The 16,674-nt window shown below is 43.3% G+C and overlaps 1 protein-coding gene across 1 annotated transcript in view; it reads right to left on the bottom strand.

Moving 5' to 3' along the window:
* The window catches only part of LOC311529738 (cytosolic phospholipase A2 gamma-like), a gene marked incomplete at its 5' end in the record, with an annotated part of 42,179 nt that overhangs the window by 21,554 nt on the left and 3,951 nt on the right, over positions 1-16,674 (bottom strand). Inside the window, 5 exons of the mRNA XM_084645935.1 lie at positions 225-281; positions 6,137-6,190; positions 9,239-9,379; positions 11,407-11,524; positions 12,153-12,351. Of these exons, the coding sequence (XP_084502061.1) occupies positions 225-281; positions 6,137-6,190; positions 9,239-9,379; positions 11,407-11,524; positions 12,153-12,351 (569 nt within the window). The remainder of the gene's footprint in view (positions 1-224; positions 282-6,136; positions 6,191-9,238; positions 9,380-11,406; positions 11,525-12,152; positions 12,352-16,674) is intronic.

The raw sequence follows: 16,674 nt of genomic DNA, 5'->3' as shown, positions 1-16,674 counted from the left end.
AAACTGACTTTTTTCAGTAAATTTGTTTTGGTTTTGATAAAAACAATCATTTTTTAGAAAACTGTTAGTGAAATATTTTTTATTTCTGGTATTTCAGTGAACAACCAGTATTTTTTCCCCAGGGGAGGGGAAGGGAATGGCCTTTTATAGACATCAGCAGTAGGCACATCTGGTAAGTAATTCCACTTGTATCATTGGAGTGACCATGGTCTATAATGACCTACTTTCTTTAGATGGTGAATGTGATTCTTTTTCTCCCTTAAAGAAGCCAAAGAATATATCTGAAAAAAAAAACAACCTCAATTAGGCGAGTCAGTTATTTCACAATACATTGACAATAATTCAGTCCTTTAGAACACAACTTTTAGGCGGCAAAGATTTAGGAGAAAAATATATTGATGAAATTATACCACATTTATTTCTGTCTACTCCCCATCAATCTTGTCACTAAATCTCTATCTTATCATTATCCCATGTTGAACACCCACTTAGTGTGGCACTGTGTCCTTCTCTAGAGGTGCTTGGGACACTTACAGAAGTTGATGTCACCTCTATTTGTGGTTGAACTAAAGGGGAACAAAGTGACAATTGGAGTGGGAGTGGTTTATATATCCATTTCTGTCTGTTCATATGACTCAAACCATCATCTAGATCTTATTACTTCCCAAAGTTGAAATCTTTGTCAAAGTTGAAATATTAAATATCAGTTTTGACCTTTTTTTAAAAAAAAAATCCAGTAGGAAACTATAAAAGGAAACTAAGCCTTGGTCTACACTAGGACTTTAGGTCGAATTTAGCAGCGTTAAATCGATGTAAACCTGCACCCGTCCACACGATGAAGCCCTTTATTTCGACTTAAAGGACTCTTAAAATCAATTTCCTTACTCCACCCCTGACAAGTGGATTAGCATTTAAATCGGCCTTGCCGGGTCGAATTTGGGGTACTGTGGACACAATTCGATGGTATTGGCCTCCGGGAGCTATCCCAGAGTGCTCCATTGTGACTGCTCTGGACAGCACTCTCAACTCAGATGCACTGGCCAGGTAGACAGGAAAAGAACTGCGAACTTTTGAATCTCCTTTCCTGTTTGGCCAGCGTGGCAAGCTGCAGGTGACCATGCAGAGCTCATCAGCAGAGGTGACCATGATGGAGTCCCAGAATCGCAAAAGAGCTCCAGCATGGACTGAACGGGAGGTACGGGATCTGATCGCTGTATGGGGAGAGGAATCCGTGCTATCAGAACTCCGTTCCAGTTTTTGAAATGCCAAAACCTTTGTCAAAATCTCCCAGGGCATGAAGGACAGAGGCCATAACAGGGACCCGAAGCAGTGCCGCGTGAAACTTAAGGAGCTGAGGCAAGCCTACCAGAAAACCAGAGGGGCGAACAGCCGCTCCGGGTCAGAGCCCCAAACATGCCGCTTCTATGATGAGCTGCATGCCATTTTAGGGGGTTCAGCCACCACTACCCCAGCCGTGTTGTTTGACTCCTTCAATGGAGATGGAGGCAACACGGAAGCAGGTTTTGGGGACGAAGAAGATGATGATGACGAGGTTGTAGATAGCTCACAGCAAGCAAGCGGAGAAACCGCTTTTCCCGACAGCCAGGAACTGTTTCTCACCCTGGACCTGGAGCAAGTACCCCCCGAACCCACCCAAGGCTGCTTCCTGGACCCGGCAGGCGGAGAAGGGACCTCTGGTGAGTGTACCTTTTAAAATTCTATACATGGCTTAAAAGCAAGCATATGAAAGGATTAATTTGCCCTGGCATTTGCGGCTCTCCTGGATGTACTCCCAAAGCCTTTGCAAAAGGTTTCTGGAGAGGGCAGCCTTATTGCGTCCTTCATGGTAGGACACTTTACCACTCCAGGCCAATAACACGTACTCGGGAATCATTGTACAACAAAGCATTGCAGTGTATGTTTGCTGGTGTTCAAACAACATCCATTCTTTATCTCTCTGTGTTATCCTCAGGAGAGTGAGATATCATTCATGGTCACCTGATTGAAATAGGGCACTTTTCTTCAGGGGACACTCAGAGGAGCCCGTTCCTGTTGGGCTGTTTGCCTGCGGCTGAACAGAAATGTTCCCCGCTGTTAGCCACGGGGAGGGGGGAGGGTTGAGGGGGTAGCCACGTGGTCGGGGGAGGCAAAATGCGACCTTGTAACGAAAGCACATGTGCTATGTATGTAATGTTAACAGCAAGGTTTACCCTGAAAGACTGTAGCCACTGTTTTATAAAATGTGTCTTTTTAAATACTGCTGTCCCTTTTTTTTCTCCACCAGCTACATGTGTTTCAAGGATCACAGGATCTTCTCCTTCCCAGAGGCTAGTGAAGATTAGAAAGAAAAAAAAATGCACTCGTGATGAAATGTTCTCTGAGCTCATGCTGTCCTCCCACACTGACAGAGCACAGACCAATGCGTGGAGGCAAATAATGTCAGAGTGCAGGAAAGCACAAAATGACTGGGAGGAGAGGTGGTGGGCTGAAGAGAGTAAGTGGCAGGCTGAAGAGAGTAAGTGGCGGGCTGAAGACAGGGCTGAAGCTCAAATGTGGCGGCAGCGTGATGAGAGGAGGCAGGATTCAATGCTGAAGCTCCTGGAGGATCAAACCGGTATGCTCCAGTGTATGGTTGAGCTGCAGCAAAGGCAGCTGGAGCACAGACTGCCACTACATCCCCTGTGTAACCAACCGCCCTCCTCCCCAAGTTCCATAGCCTCCACACCCAGACGCCCAAGAACGCGGTGGGGGGGCCACCGGCCAACCAGCCACTCCGCCACAGAGGATTGCCCCAAAAAAAGAAGGCTGGCTTTCAATAAATTTTAAAGTTGTAAACTTTTAAAGTGCTGTGCTTAAAGTGCTGGGTGGCATTTTCCTTCCCTCCACCACCACCCCTCCTGGGCTACCTTGGTAGTCATCCCCCTATTTGTGTGATGAATGAATAAAGAATGCATGAATGTGAAGCAACAATGACTTTATTGCCTCTGCAAGCAGTGATTGAAGGGAGGAGGGGAGGGTGGTTAGCTTAAAGGGAAGTAGAGTGAACCAAGGGGCGGCGGGTTTCATCAAGGAGAAACAAACAGAACTTTCACACCGTAGCCTGGCCAGTCATGAAACTGGTTTTCAAAGCTTCTCTGATGCGTACCGTGCCCTCCTGTGCTCTTCTAACCGCCCTGGTGTCTGGCTGCACGTAACCAGCAGCCAGGCAATTTGCCTCAGCCTCCCACCCCGCCATAAACGTCTCCCCCTTACTCTCACAGATATTGTGGAGCACACAGCAAGCAGTGGGAATATTGGTTTCGCTGAGGTCTAACCGAGTCAGTAAACCGCGCCAGCGCGCCTTTAAACGTCCAAATGCACATTCTACCACCATTCTGCACTTGCTCAGCCTGTAGTTGAACAGCTCCTGACTACTGTCCAGGCTGCCTGTGTACGGCTTCATGAGCCATGGCATTAAAGGGTAGGCTGGGTCCCCAAGGATAACTAGGCATTTCAACATCCCCAACAGTTATTTTCTGGTCTGGGAATAAAGTCCCTTCCTGCAGCTTTTGAAACAGACCAGAGTTCCTGAAGATGCGAGCGTCATGTACCTTTCCCGGCCATCCCACGTTGATGTTGGTGAAACGTCCCTTGTGATCCACCCGAGGTTGCAGCACTATTGAAAAGTACCCCTTGTGGTTTATGTACTCGCTGGCTTGGTGCTCTGGTGCCAAGATAGGGATATGGGTTCCGTCTATGGCCCCACCACAGTTAGAGAATCCCATTGCAGCAAAGCCATCCACTATGACCTGCACATTTCCCAGGGTCACTACCCTTGATATCAGCAGATCTTTGATTGAGTTGGCTACGTGCATCACAGCAGCCCCCACAGTAGATTTGCCCACTCCAAATTGATTCCCGACTGACCGGTAGCTGTCTGGCGTTGCAAGCTTCCACAGGGCTATCGCCACTCGCTTCTCAACTGTGAGGGCTGCTCTCATCTTGGTATTCATGTGCTTCAGGGCAGGGGAAAGCAAGTCACAAAGTTCCATGAAAGTGCCCTTACACATGCGAAAGTTTTGCAGCAGCTGGGAATCGTCCCAGACCTGCAACACTATGCGGTCCCACCAATCTGTGCTTGTTTCCCAAGCCCAGAATCGGCATTCCACAGCATGAACTTGCCCCCTGCACCATGATGCATGCATTGGCAGGGCCCGTGCTTTCAGAGAAATCTGTGTCCATGTCCTGATCACTCACGCGACCGCGCTGACGTTGCCTACTCGCTCGGTATCGCTCTGCCAGGTTCTGGTGCTGCATATACTTCTGGATAATGCATGTGGTGTTTAATGTGCTCCTAATTGCCAAAGTGAGCTGAGCGGCCTCCATGCTTACCTTGGTATGGCGTCCGCTCAGAAAAAAGGGGCGGAATGATTGTCTGCCGTTGCTCTGACAGAGGGAGGGGCGACTGAAGACACGGCTTACAGGGTTGGCTTCAGGGAGCTAAAATCAACAAAGGGGGTGGCTTTACATCAAGGAGTATTTCAGGCAGGACTTCACGGAGGGTTCCAATAAGAAATGGTGCACCTAAGTTATTGTTCTTATTGGAACAAGGAGGTTAGTCTGGCCTCTGATTGATACATGGCTAGATTTACCTCGCTGCACCTTCCCTGTGAGTGACTGCAGTGTGACCTAGAGGAATGAGTCCCCTAGATGGGGGTGGGGGGGAAGCAAATGAGTACAAAACAAATCTGGTCTATTTCTTGTTTTGATCCACTCCATCTATCTTTTACATCTTTGGCTGGCAGCAGATGGTGCAGAAGGACTGCATGCCATCCACATCTCATGGCTGCCCGGCAGAAGATGATGCAATAGGACTGCTAGCAATCCATATCGCCTGCCTGCTCACCATAAGACGGTTCAATAGGACTGACTGCAGGACTAAAGAGAATGACCTGGTCAAGTCACTCCAAATTTAGTCCCTGTGCCCATGTATGCCCAGGCACTCCTGGCCGACATGGCCAGGAGCACCTCGGACATGACGATGACGGCTACCAGTCGTATTGTACCGTCTGCTGCCACAAGGCAAGGGGTTGCTGCTACTGTGTAGCAATGCAGTACCGCGTCTGCCAGCACCCAGGAGACATACGGTGACGGTTACCTGAGCGGGCTCCATGCTTGCCATGGTATGGAGTCTGCACAGGTAACTCAGGAAAAAAGGCACGAAACGATTGTCTGCCCTTGCTTTCACGGAGGGAGGGAGGGAACGGGGGCCTGACAATATGTACCCAGAACCACCCGCGACAATGTTTTAGCCCCATCAGGCATTGGGATCTCAACCCAGAATTCCAATGGGCAGCGGAGACTGCGGGAACTGTGGGATAGCTACCCACAGTGCAACACTCCGGAAGTCGACTCTAGCCTCGGTATTGTGGAAGCGCTCCGCCGAGTTAATTCACTTAATGCACTTAGAGCATTTTCTGTGGGGACACACACACTCGAATATATAAAACCGATTTCTAAAAAACCGACTTCTATAAATTCGACCTAATTTCGTAGTGTAGACATACCCTAACAAAGAAAAAACAGTGTAAGATGACACTTTATTTCATTTTTTAGAAACCAAAACATATCATTTTTCTATTTTTGGTGTTTGAATTTTCACTGCATTTCACAATCTCTCTCTCCCTTTTGTACTCATCGTCCTCTTTTTTTTAACTCACTGGGGAAAGTCGCATGTGGAAGAATATAAAAAGATGTGAGAAAAGTGGAGTAAATCCCAATTTTCAAACTTATTTTACTATTTTTCAACTAGAAAAAGTTGGGCATTTTTCCCACCAAAATTTGTGATTTTCTGATCTTCTCTAATAAAAATTTAAAACAGCCAGTCTAAGAACTTTTGCCATGAATTAAAATAGAATAAATAACTAAATAAAAAAAGTCTGCAGAACACAAAATATCCTCACATTCAGCAGCACACACAAAGAGATGCAGTTTGCCTTGTGCTGTAAAAGTCCTTACAGCGGGTTATTTTAGAGCAATGCAGGAAGCTAGTTCTGGAGTTGATGAAGAAGACTCCACTCTAGAGAGTCCCATCCAGAACAAACTTGAGGACCTGAGCTCCGACGCCAGTGTGCTATGAGAACAGAAACTGGCATACCTTTTATTACTTTTTCATTTTCCGTTTTGCTGCCAATGGCACTTCCCCACAAACCTGAAAACAAGAAGGAAAAGAGTATAAAAGGATTTGAAGCTGTTTACTTACACAGGTTCTACTTAGGGTTGATCATAACAGTATTTTCTTCACATTATTTTTTATAGAAAATTGGGGTTTTTGTCAAAATGAAAATGTCAAGTAAAATGTCTGCTTTCATGAAAAGGGTTTTTTTCATTAGAAACTTTTTTTATTTTTTATTTTATGTATTAATTTATTTATGTATTGGCTGAAAACTGAAATGTTTTTTGGTTTTCAAAAGGATTTGGTTTTCACTGCTTTTGCGCTGAACATTTTTATTGTGAGGGGTTTTCTTTTCCTTTCTTTTCTGAAAAGTCAAAAAATTTCCACTGAACATTTTCACAGTATTTAAAAAAAATATTATCCCATTTTCCAGAGTGTGGGGAGAGAAATCCCCAAAATTACTAGTTCCATGGTAAGAACCATTCTGCTATGTAAGGAGGACTTTAGTTTGGGTCAAGAAATACAACCAAAGAAACACATACCATAGATCATAAAGTCCTGCAGTCATAGACCTTGAGGCAGAAGGGACCATGAGATCATCAAATCTCACCTCCTGCAAACCACTAGACAGAAACACTACCCAAGATCCACACACTAAACCCAGCAACCAGAATTAAACAAAAGTCTCACAATCCTCAGAAGACCAAACTGTGAGAACATGTAATGGTTCCATATTGCGACCACATATGGGAGTGTGGTAATTAAGGTTATTCATTAATTAGATTCCTCACCAGTATCCAATGGACTGTCCTCCAGATGGCCCAAAATGTAGCAAAGGGTCAAATTGTGACCTCAGTTACACTACTGTAAACCACAAGACTATCTATTCAAGTCAATGAAGTTACTCTGAGGTGTAACAGAGTAGAAATTGGCCCATTTCCTTTAGAGAGCAATAAAAAATTACTGCTTGGATTTACACAGGAGCTTAAGGTAATTAGATGCCCAATTCCCAATGAAATTGGGATTTGGGCACCTAACTCCTTTTAAAATCCCTAGAAGGTAAGGCTGGGTTTTCAAATGAGCAGAAAAGGCCAAGCAACACAAACATGGGTGATCAACTCAGGCTATATCTACACTATAGACCTTAGAGACCTTAGAGCGACCTTAGAGAGACACAGCTGTACTTCTGCAGCCATGTTGCTGTAAGGTCTCCCATGTAGCTGCTGTATGCCGATGGGACAGCTCTCTTCCGTCGGCATAAACCATGAACATAGCACTGTCCACACGGGTAGTTTTGTTGTTGAAACTTACGTTGGTCAAAGGGATTTTTTTCCACATCCTGACAGACAAAAGTTTTACCAACAAAAGTGCTAGTGTAGACATAGCTTCAAAGGAGGCAGAATGGTCTACTTAATTGGGCACCACTCTGAGAATCAGGATACCTTGGTTCCTAAACCTTATCTCCCGTTACTGCACCGAGTGACTTCCCAGTTGTGACTTGAGTCATTTTCCCTTCCTATGTCATTTTTCCCCACCTGTACAATGCACATATTGATAATCAGAAAAAGTGCTTTAAGAGCTATGGATGAAAAGTGCTAAAGTTGGTTGAGATTTTCTGCTGAAACACTTGTGGAGAAAATTCCATTCGATCAAACCTAAACTGTTGATTGAAAAGAGTCAGTTTGGATGAATTTTTTACATGATTTTTTTTTGAATAAAGTTTCAAATTGTTTCATTTTTACTTTTTTATAAACAAAAACTGTTTTTTGTTTTTTCTTTAAAAAGAACACTTTAAAATTTAATTTAATTATAGTAAAGAAAAAGTAAAAAATAAAAAGGGTCAAAACTGAAATGAAACATTTGAAATTAATTGCAGAGAAATGCAAAGTTATGCACTTTGCAAAAAATAATCCCAACTATATGTACAAAATTATGGGATCTAAATTAGCTGTTACCACTCAAGAAAGAGCTCTTTGAGCCATTGTGGATAATTCTCTGAAAAGATCCACTCAGTGTACAGTGGCAGTCATAAAAGCTAACAGACTGTTGGGATTCATTAGGAAAAGGCTAGATAAGACAGAAAGTATCAAATGCCACTATATAAATCCATGGTACACTCACACCGTGAATACTGTGTGCAGTTCTGGTCCCTCCATCTCAAAAAATATATATTAGAATTGTAAAAAGTACAGAGAAGAGCAACAAAAATGATTAAGGATATGGAACAGATACAGTATGAGTAAAGATTAAAAGGACTGGGACTTTTCAGCTTGGAAAAGAGGTGACTAAGAGGCGTATGTTAGAATTCTATAAAATCATGAATGGTCTGGAGAAAGTGAATAAGGAAGTGTTATTTATCTGTGCACATGACACAAGAACCAGGGGACCCCCTATGAAATTAATAGGCAGCAGGTTTAAAACAAAAACACAACACACAATCAACCTGTGGAACTTGTTGTTGGGGGATCTTGTGAAAGCCAAAAGTATAACGGGATTTAAAGAAGATTTCAATAAGTTCATGGAGGAGATGTCCATCAATGGCTATTAGTCATGATAGGCAGGGATGCAATCCCACACTCTGGGTGTCCCTAGCCTCTGATTGCCAGAAGCTGGGTGTGGACAATAGGAAGACAAATCACTCAATGATTGACTATTCTGTTCATTCTCTCTGAAGCACCTGGCATTGGTCACTGTCGAAAGATTGCATACGAGGCTAGATGGACCTATTAGTCCAGATGGACCTTTGGTCTGACTCATTGTGGCTGTTTTTATATTCTCATTTAAATGAAATATTTTGACACACCTGAACCAAAACATTTTTTTTATTTTCAGTTTGTGAAAAAAAATAATTTTGTTTTTTTGTTCTGATTTAGGAAAGGAATTTCTTTTGATTCTCAAAATTTTTTATGGCTTATGAAAACTGGTTTTTACCCCACTCAACTATCTACATAAAAGCTTTCTAATATATGTAAATATTTCTCCATTTTAGTATTCCATGGTTTATTTCCGATATCTATGCATCTAACCAGGCTCAATTGTGTCAATTGTCTCCATCTCCTAAGAAGAAGAGGCATGATCATTCACCTTGTAGGTAACTCATGCTTTTCTCTTCTTTCTGCTTCTTTAGTTCTCCATTCTTGTATTCACTTCCAAAGTATTCCATGGGTACACTTGCTCCATAGCCAAGGAAGCTGGCTTCATGGGGGGTGAACTCAAACCAGGATGCTGAAAAATAAAGAGTTTGGAAACAAAGCCCAGCAAGAGTTTTGAGGTTGCAGGTGAATCAGCAGGAAAGGGTGGCATGAGATATCCATAACTCAGGGGAATGTGAGCGTGCTTCAAACAACATCTGCATTAATAAAGTTTCTTCCCATCCATGTTGTCCCATCTTCATATTCCTCCTTGACTCCTATTCACATTCTGTATGAAGCCATTGGTCCTCACCTCCCAGGCTCCAACTACAACCCCACACCACCTGTGTCTCAGTTCAGAGTTCTTACCACTAAAGCTGAGCAAATAATGTAATTTTTAATTCAGGGGCTGAACCAAAAACTCTGGAGAAATATCTAGTTTGATTCAAACTGAAAAAAACAACCTAATTTTTCACCAAATTAAAAAGTAAATAAATAAATCATTTTGAGTTGACAGAAAATGAAACTTTGTTTTGTTTTATTCATTTCACGTCCCACAAAACATTTTAGTTGACTCATTTCTTTCCTCCTTGATTAATCTGTTTTCACTTTTCTTAATGACCACATTTGAAATTAAAAGACCATTTGAAATCAAACAGTAAAAACAAAATGTTTTACACTTAAAATTTGTTTCCCCAACTGAAACTATTCATTATATTTGAATTCAACAAAAAGGGGCCTGAAAATGCATTTTTAGTGAAAAAACAATTTATTGAAAATATTGCTCCCAGCTTGACTTGATCATCCCCTTTGCTTCACCATTGAATTCCCTACATCTGCACCTCCTACCTTACCTTCTCCCATAATGAACGTCATGCTGTCTTCCAAGATGCCCCATAATGCAGAGTTCTCTCAGTGTTCCAGAAGGCCCATGTGATCCCTAATTCATCTACAATCCCTCCAATTGGTTCTCCCCACATCGTAGTCCCTAAGCACCTCCCCAAAATGTGTGAGCTACCACCTGGTTCTAAACCATCCAAAATATAAGAGAAATTCTGGGCACATCTAGGGCTGTGCAGAAGCTGTTATTTTCCATTTGGAGGGAAACTCCACATTTGTGAAATTTGGTTTTGTTCTGAATTGGAATGAAAACAAATCTAAACTAAAAATTCCCTGCAAAAAGAAGTGTTCAAGACAATTTTAGTTTGGTCAGTCAAAAAAGTTTCATTGTGATTTTGACTTTTTATTTCATGTTCATTTAGTTTTTATAAAACTTAAAGTAAAATTAATTTTGAAACAAAATGTCTTCTTGAAACTAAAAATCGAAAGACTTCATTTCAGTATTTTTCTAAATGATTTTTGGAGGGGGGGTCAAAACTGACCTATACTCATGAAAAATTTTGACTTTGTTGGATCATTTTTGATCAGCTCAAGTCATATCTATAAGTGAATGGAGTGATGGCTGGTGAGTTTCTTGTGAAATTATTCTTTCATGCTCCAGGAATTTTACTGCGTTATTAATGATGTTAGCTTCCTAGATGCTTCAAGACACATAATTTTATATTGTTAAATCTAAATAAGTAAATAAGATAATAAATAAAGTGTGTCTCCACCTAGAAAGATTTTCCAAAATAGGAGAAAGGAAAAAAGAAAACAAGAGAGTGAGTTTGAATTTTTCTCAAAAAAGATTTTTGCATGAACAAAACTTATTCCCAGCAGTTGTAAATGTTACCTGGATTTTCCCTGTTTTGTGAAATTTTCTGCCATAGTTTTACTGATATTTTAAGGAATTTTTTAAAGGTTTTGTTTCACTTACTCTTTTCTTACTGAAAATCAAGATTTTGTTAAAGAAAATCTTATTAAAATATGTTTTGATACAATTTCTAGGGGAAACAAAGGAAACAAATGTCATGCAACAAGAAAAAGGGGCCCATTAATAATCCTGGTGAACAAAAAAGATTTAAATTTTTTAATTTTTTTTCACAATTTGTTTTTTCATTTTCAATCAGCTCTAAAGACAACCTCAACATCTCTGCTGCCTCGAGGAGTTGTATGGAGGTGAAATAAATGACAGGCTTCTTTACACTGAGATTACATATAGATTTGGTTGTTTATTTTTACCTGGAGAGTATTCAGTTACTTTGGAAAAACTTCGCTCATCCACTGCTGCATAGATGGGATAGGGGTTATGTCCGTTCTCAGAAGCACTCCACTGCTCAGACAAGTGTCCCTTGTCCAGCTGTACAGACAAGATTTTATAAGTTCAGACAAACACACTCCTACTTTTAAACTGTGATTGTAACATTGCCTATAGTCTCTGCGCTGACAGCTCAGTCCAAGCCTGAGCTCAGGGCGCCAACACATTTCCACATGCTGAGATGATAGCTAGACAGATGTGGAGTTTGCCCTCAGTCACCCAAGTGTATAGATGAAGTAACTCAAGTAACTCCACAGAATTCAGTGGAGCCACTCAGCATTTATTTATCTATGAGAATAAACCTTCCTCAATGACTAAGTGGTCAAGCCATTAGCCTAAGACTTAGTCCCCACTTCCCCTGCAGACTCCCTGCGGGAAGTTCTATACACTAAGCCCAGGGTCTGACTCAGGTGTGAGCCCAAGACCCGTTTCTCTGCACACAAAAATCAGTCTGACTTGGCTCAGCATGCACTCAGGACCCAAGGTCTTAGGTCCTTAATAGAGGGGTAGGTCAGAGCCGGTGTGCCACAGCAACTTGGGTCCAAGCCCTCTCGTTTTCCTGTGTGGACTCAAATCAACGTGCAATCCCAAGTCATAAGGTTGGGTAGGTTGGTGAGTGGGGCTAGATGGGGACCTTAGAAAGTTACAAAAGGGAGAGTTTTTCACCCACCTCATGTAACATTCCATAGACCACAGTGTAGGCCCAGAACTCAGTCAGGGAGTAATTTTCATCTTTAGCTGCCTCGAGTAGCATTTTCGTTGCCTTTGGGATGCTCCAGGTGTATTTGGAAAGTCTAGCACACATACTTTCCTCCAAGGCCTGCAATTTCTCTGCCCAGTCCCCATTTTTGTAGAGAGATGACATACACCTATTACAGAGACAAAACACACTTTGCACGGGGAACAGGATATGGGCAATTTCCCCCAGCCCTTTCAATGTCTGCATAATTATTTATTAGAATATTTTCACTTATTGTTCTATCATGGCAATGCATTTGTAACCCCCAAGGATCACATGGCTGTCTGGATGGCTGCTGTGGAAAGCCACAGCATCAGCAGAGATAAAATCCAAATCCCCCAGGTACTTACTAGGTTGAGCAAATGGGGAATCTCCATTAGCAATACACAGGGTCCATGACACCGAGTTTGAACAGCTCTGGTTACATTCAGGATATTTGTAACATCCACAGATCTGTCCTGCCCATGATGACTCTTTCACCCTAACATTGACTTCAGTGGGACTATTTGTGCAGAAAGTTTGGGAGGGGAAGAATGGTTCAGTGGTTAGGAAACTTGCCTAGAACTCAGGAAATGTAGGTTCTGCTCCCTGCTCTCCCAGAGATTGTAACGTTGGTTCCCCATAGGAAAAGGGGGATACAGGCACTTTCCTAACTCACAGGGGTGTTATGGAGATAAATACAGTGGTGCTCAGATACTATGTTAATGTGGGGCAGATAAGTAATTATGATAATTAGGAAGTCACCCACTGGTATCAGTCTCCCATTGAATTGCATCACCAATGGAATGCCTAACTCCCTTAGGGTCCTGTGTCAACTGCTACTCATTGTGAGCAAGGCTATCAGTATGTGGCCCTGTTAGATTAGCTGGATGTTCTGAAGGACACAGTCTCCTTTTCCATTGAGAAACTAACTCTCCACCCTATCCTACAAACTTGCGACCATTGTTGTCTCTTTTGCACCTGGTTATCCCCATCTTGTGTTACACCCTGTCACTTGTTCCAGTTTAACAAACACCAGTTATGTGCATTTCTCACTTTTCCTATGGCGCAAACCATTGTTCACACTCTGCCTCTCTTTAATCACAACTAAAATAAGTCTCTCGACTGGAGAAAAAGGGACAAAGAAGGTAGTAGGCACTGTTCTGCTATCCTGATTTCAGCCCTAATGCAAACTACAAGTATGCCAAAAGTCACGTCAGGTCACAGAAAATCCCAAGTTTGGCTTAAAAATCATGAGATTTATTTTAAAAACTTGGGTTCCTTTCACTTGCCTTCTGTCATTTGAGCTGGTAGGGTTCACATTTCCAAGCTTTTCTCCACAACCACCAGAGACAGACATGTATGCTTCATAAAATAATGAAAGCTGACGCCTGGTTTACACTAGACTGTTAGGCCAGCATGACTGTGTTGCTCAAGGGGTGAAAAATCCACACTTCGGAGTGCCATATTTAAGCTAACTTAAGTCCCTATGTAGGCAGCGCTAGGTGGATGGAAGAATTCTTCTGTCAGCTTATCTATGGCCTGTCAAGGAGCTGGATTAGCTGTACTGACGGGAGAACCCCTCCCTCCAGTGTAGGTAGTGTCTACACTGAAGCACTACAGCAGCTAAACTGCAGTGGCACAGCTGTGCCTCTATAGCCTCGATGAGCTGTGAGACTCACAAAAATCACATGACTGATGGAGCTTGGGCTCTAAGGGAAACACCAGAATTCAAGAGATTCACAATGACACTATATGAGTTATAAATACTAAATTAGAACTATAGGGCTGGGCCCCTGTCACTTTTGCCCATGTAGAAATCTTAGAAGGGTCAGACTTAAAAGGCATGTACATACAGCAATGTTAGTATAAATCAGGTTAGCAGGCTCTGGATCTGTTAACCTGGGACTTAGAATCATAGAATCATAGAATATCAGGGTTGGAAGGGACCCCAGAAGGTCATCTAGTCCAACCCCCTGCTCGAAGCAGGACCAATTCCCAGTTAAATCATCCCAGCCAGGGCTTTGTCAAGCCTGACCTTAAAAACCTCTAAGGAAGGAGATTCTACCATCTCCCTTGGTAACGCATTCCAGTGTTTCACCACCCTCTTAGTGAAAAAGTTTTTCCTAATATCCAATCTAAACCTCCCCCACTGCAACTTGAGACCATTACTCCTCGTTCTGTCATCTGCTACCATTGAGAACAGTCTAGAGCCATCCTCTTTGGAACCCCCTTTCAGGTAGTTGAAAGCAGCTATCAAATCCCCCCTCATTCTTCTCTTCTGCAGGCTAAACAATCCCAGCTCCCTCAGCCTCTCCTCATAACTCATGTGTTCCAGACCCCTAATCATTTTTGTTGCCCTTCGCTGGACTCTCTCCAATTTATCCACATCCTTCTTGAAGTGTGGGGCCCAAAACTGGACACAGTACTCCAGATGAGGCCTCACCAATGTCGAATAGAGGGGAACGATCACGTCCCTCGATCTGCTCGCTATGCCCCTACTTATACATCCCAAAATGCCATTGGCCTTCTTGGCAACAAGGGCACACTGCTGACTCATATCCAGCTTCTCGTCCACTGTCACCCCTAGGTCCTTTTCCGCAGAACTGCTGCCTAGCCATTCGGTCCCTACTCTGTAGCTGTGCATTGGGTTCTTCCGTCCTAAGTGCAGGACCCTGCACTTATCCTTATTGAACCTCATCAGATTTCTTTTGGCCCAATCCTCCAATTTGTCTAGGTCCTTCTGTATCCTATCCCTCCCCTCCAGCGTATCTACCACTCCTCCCAGTTTAGTATCATCCGCAAATTTGCTGAGAGTGCAATCCACACCATCCTCCAGATCATTTATGAAGATATTGAACAAAACTGGCCCCAGGACCGACCCTTGGGGCACTCCACTTGATACCGGCTGCCAACTAGACATGGAGCCATTGATCACTACCCGTTGAGCCTGACAATCTAGCCAGCTTTCTACCCACCTTATAGTGCATTCATCCAGCCCATACTTCCTTAACTTGCTGACAAGAATACTGTGGGAGACCGTGTCAAAAGCTTTGCTAAAGTCAAGAAACAATACATCCACTGCTTTCCCTTCATCCACAGAACCAGTAATCTCATCATAAAAGGCGATTAGTCAGGCATGACCTTCCCTTGGTGAATCCATGCTGGCTGTTCCTGATCACTTTCCTCTCATTCAAGTGCTTCAGGATTGATTCTTTGACGACCTGCTCCATGATTTTTCCAGGGACTGAGGTGAGGCTGACTGGCCTGTAGTTCCCAGGATCCTCCTTCTTCCCTTTTTTAAAGATTGGCACTACATTAGCCTTTTTCCAGTCATCCGGGACTTCCCCGGTTCGCCACGAGTTTTCAAAGATAATGGCCAATGGCTCTGCAATCACAGCCGCCAATTCCTTCAGCACTCTCGGATGCAACTCGTCCGGCTCCATGGACTTGTGCACGTCCAGCTTTTCTAAATAGTCCCTAACCACCTCTATCTCCACAGAGGGCTGGCCATCTCTTCCCCATTTTGTGATGCCCAGCGCAGCAGTCTGGGAGCTGACCTTGTTAGTGAAGACAGAGGCAAAAAAAGCATTGAGTACATTAGCTTTTTCCACATCCTCTGTCACTAGGTTGCCTCCCTCATTCAGTAAGGGGCCCACACTTTCCTTGGCTTTCTTCTTGTTGCCAACATACCTGAAGAAACCCTTCTTGTTACTCTTGACATCTCTGGCTAGCTGCAGCTCCAGGTGCGATTTGGCCCTCCTGATATCATTCCTACATGCCCGAGCAATATTTTTATACTCTTCCCTGGTCATATGTCCAACCTTCCACTTCTTGTAAGCTTCTTTTTTATGTTTAAGATCCGCTAGGATTTCACCATTAAGCCAAGCTGGTCGCCTGCCATATTTACTATTCTTTCGACTCATCGGGATGGTTTGTCCCTGTAACCTCAACAGGGATTCCTTGAAATACAGCCAGCTCTCCTGGACTCCTTTCCCCTTCAAGTTAGTCCCCCAGGGGATCCTGGCCATCCGTTCCCTGAGGGAGTCGAAGTCTGCTTTCCTGAAGTCCAGGGTCTGTATCCTGCTGCTTACCTTTCTTCCCTGCGTCAGGATCCTGAACTCAACCAACTCATTGACTTGAGCATCTAGACTCATGTGTAACCCCAGGTTTGGAATTGTTAAACTCCTGGTCACAACCTGGGGCTCTAGAGTCTACACTGCATTATGTGGGACTGAATTCAGCCACCCATATCCCAGACTTTCTAGCACCCTCCCAAAACGTGGCTGCATTAGCCCTTTGTTCTTGCTTCAATGTGGGAAAACTTCACGGTCTACCAAATTTGACTGTCAAGAGGACAAAGGAAGTTGGCCTGTGGGTCATCTTTGGTTGACTCCCAGAGCATGAGTCCAGTGGGACTGTGTCTACACTGCAAAGCAATTAGTCCTGAATCCTGGTCCTCACCTGACTCATG

The sequence above is a fragment of the Lepidochelys olivacea genome, assembly GCF_965140295.1.
Source record: "Lepidochelys olivacea isolate rLepOli2 genome assembly, chromosome: 13".
NCBI lineage: Eukaryota > Metazoa > Chordata > Testudines > Cheloniidae > Lepidochelys > Lepidochelys olivacea.
The sequence above is the reverse complement of the archived record's forward strand: the minus strand, read 5'-3'. Positions and strand labels throughout refer to the sequence as shown.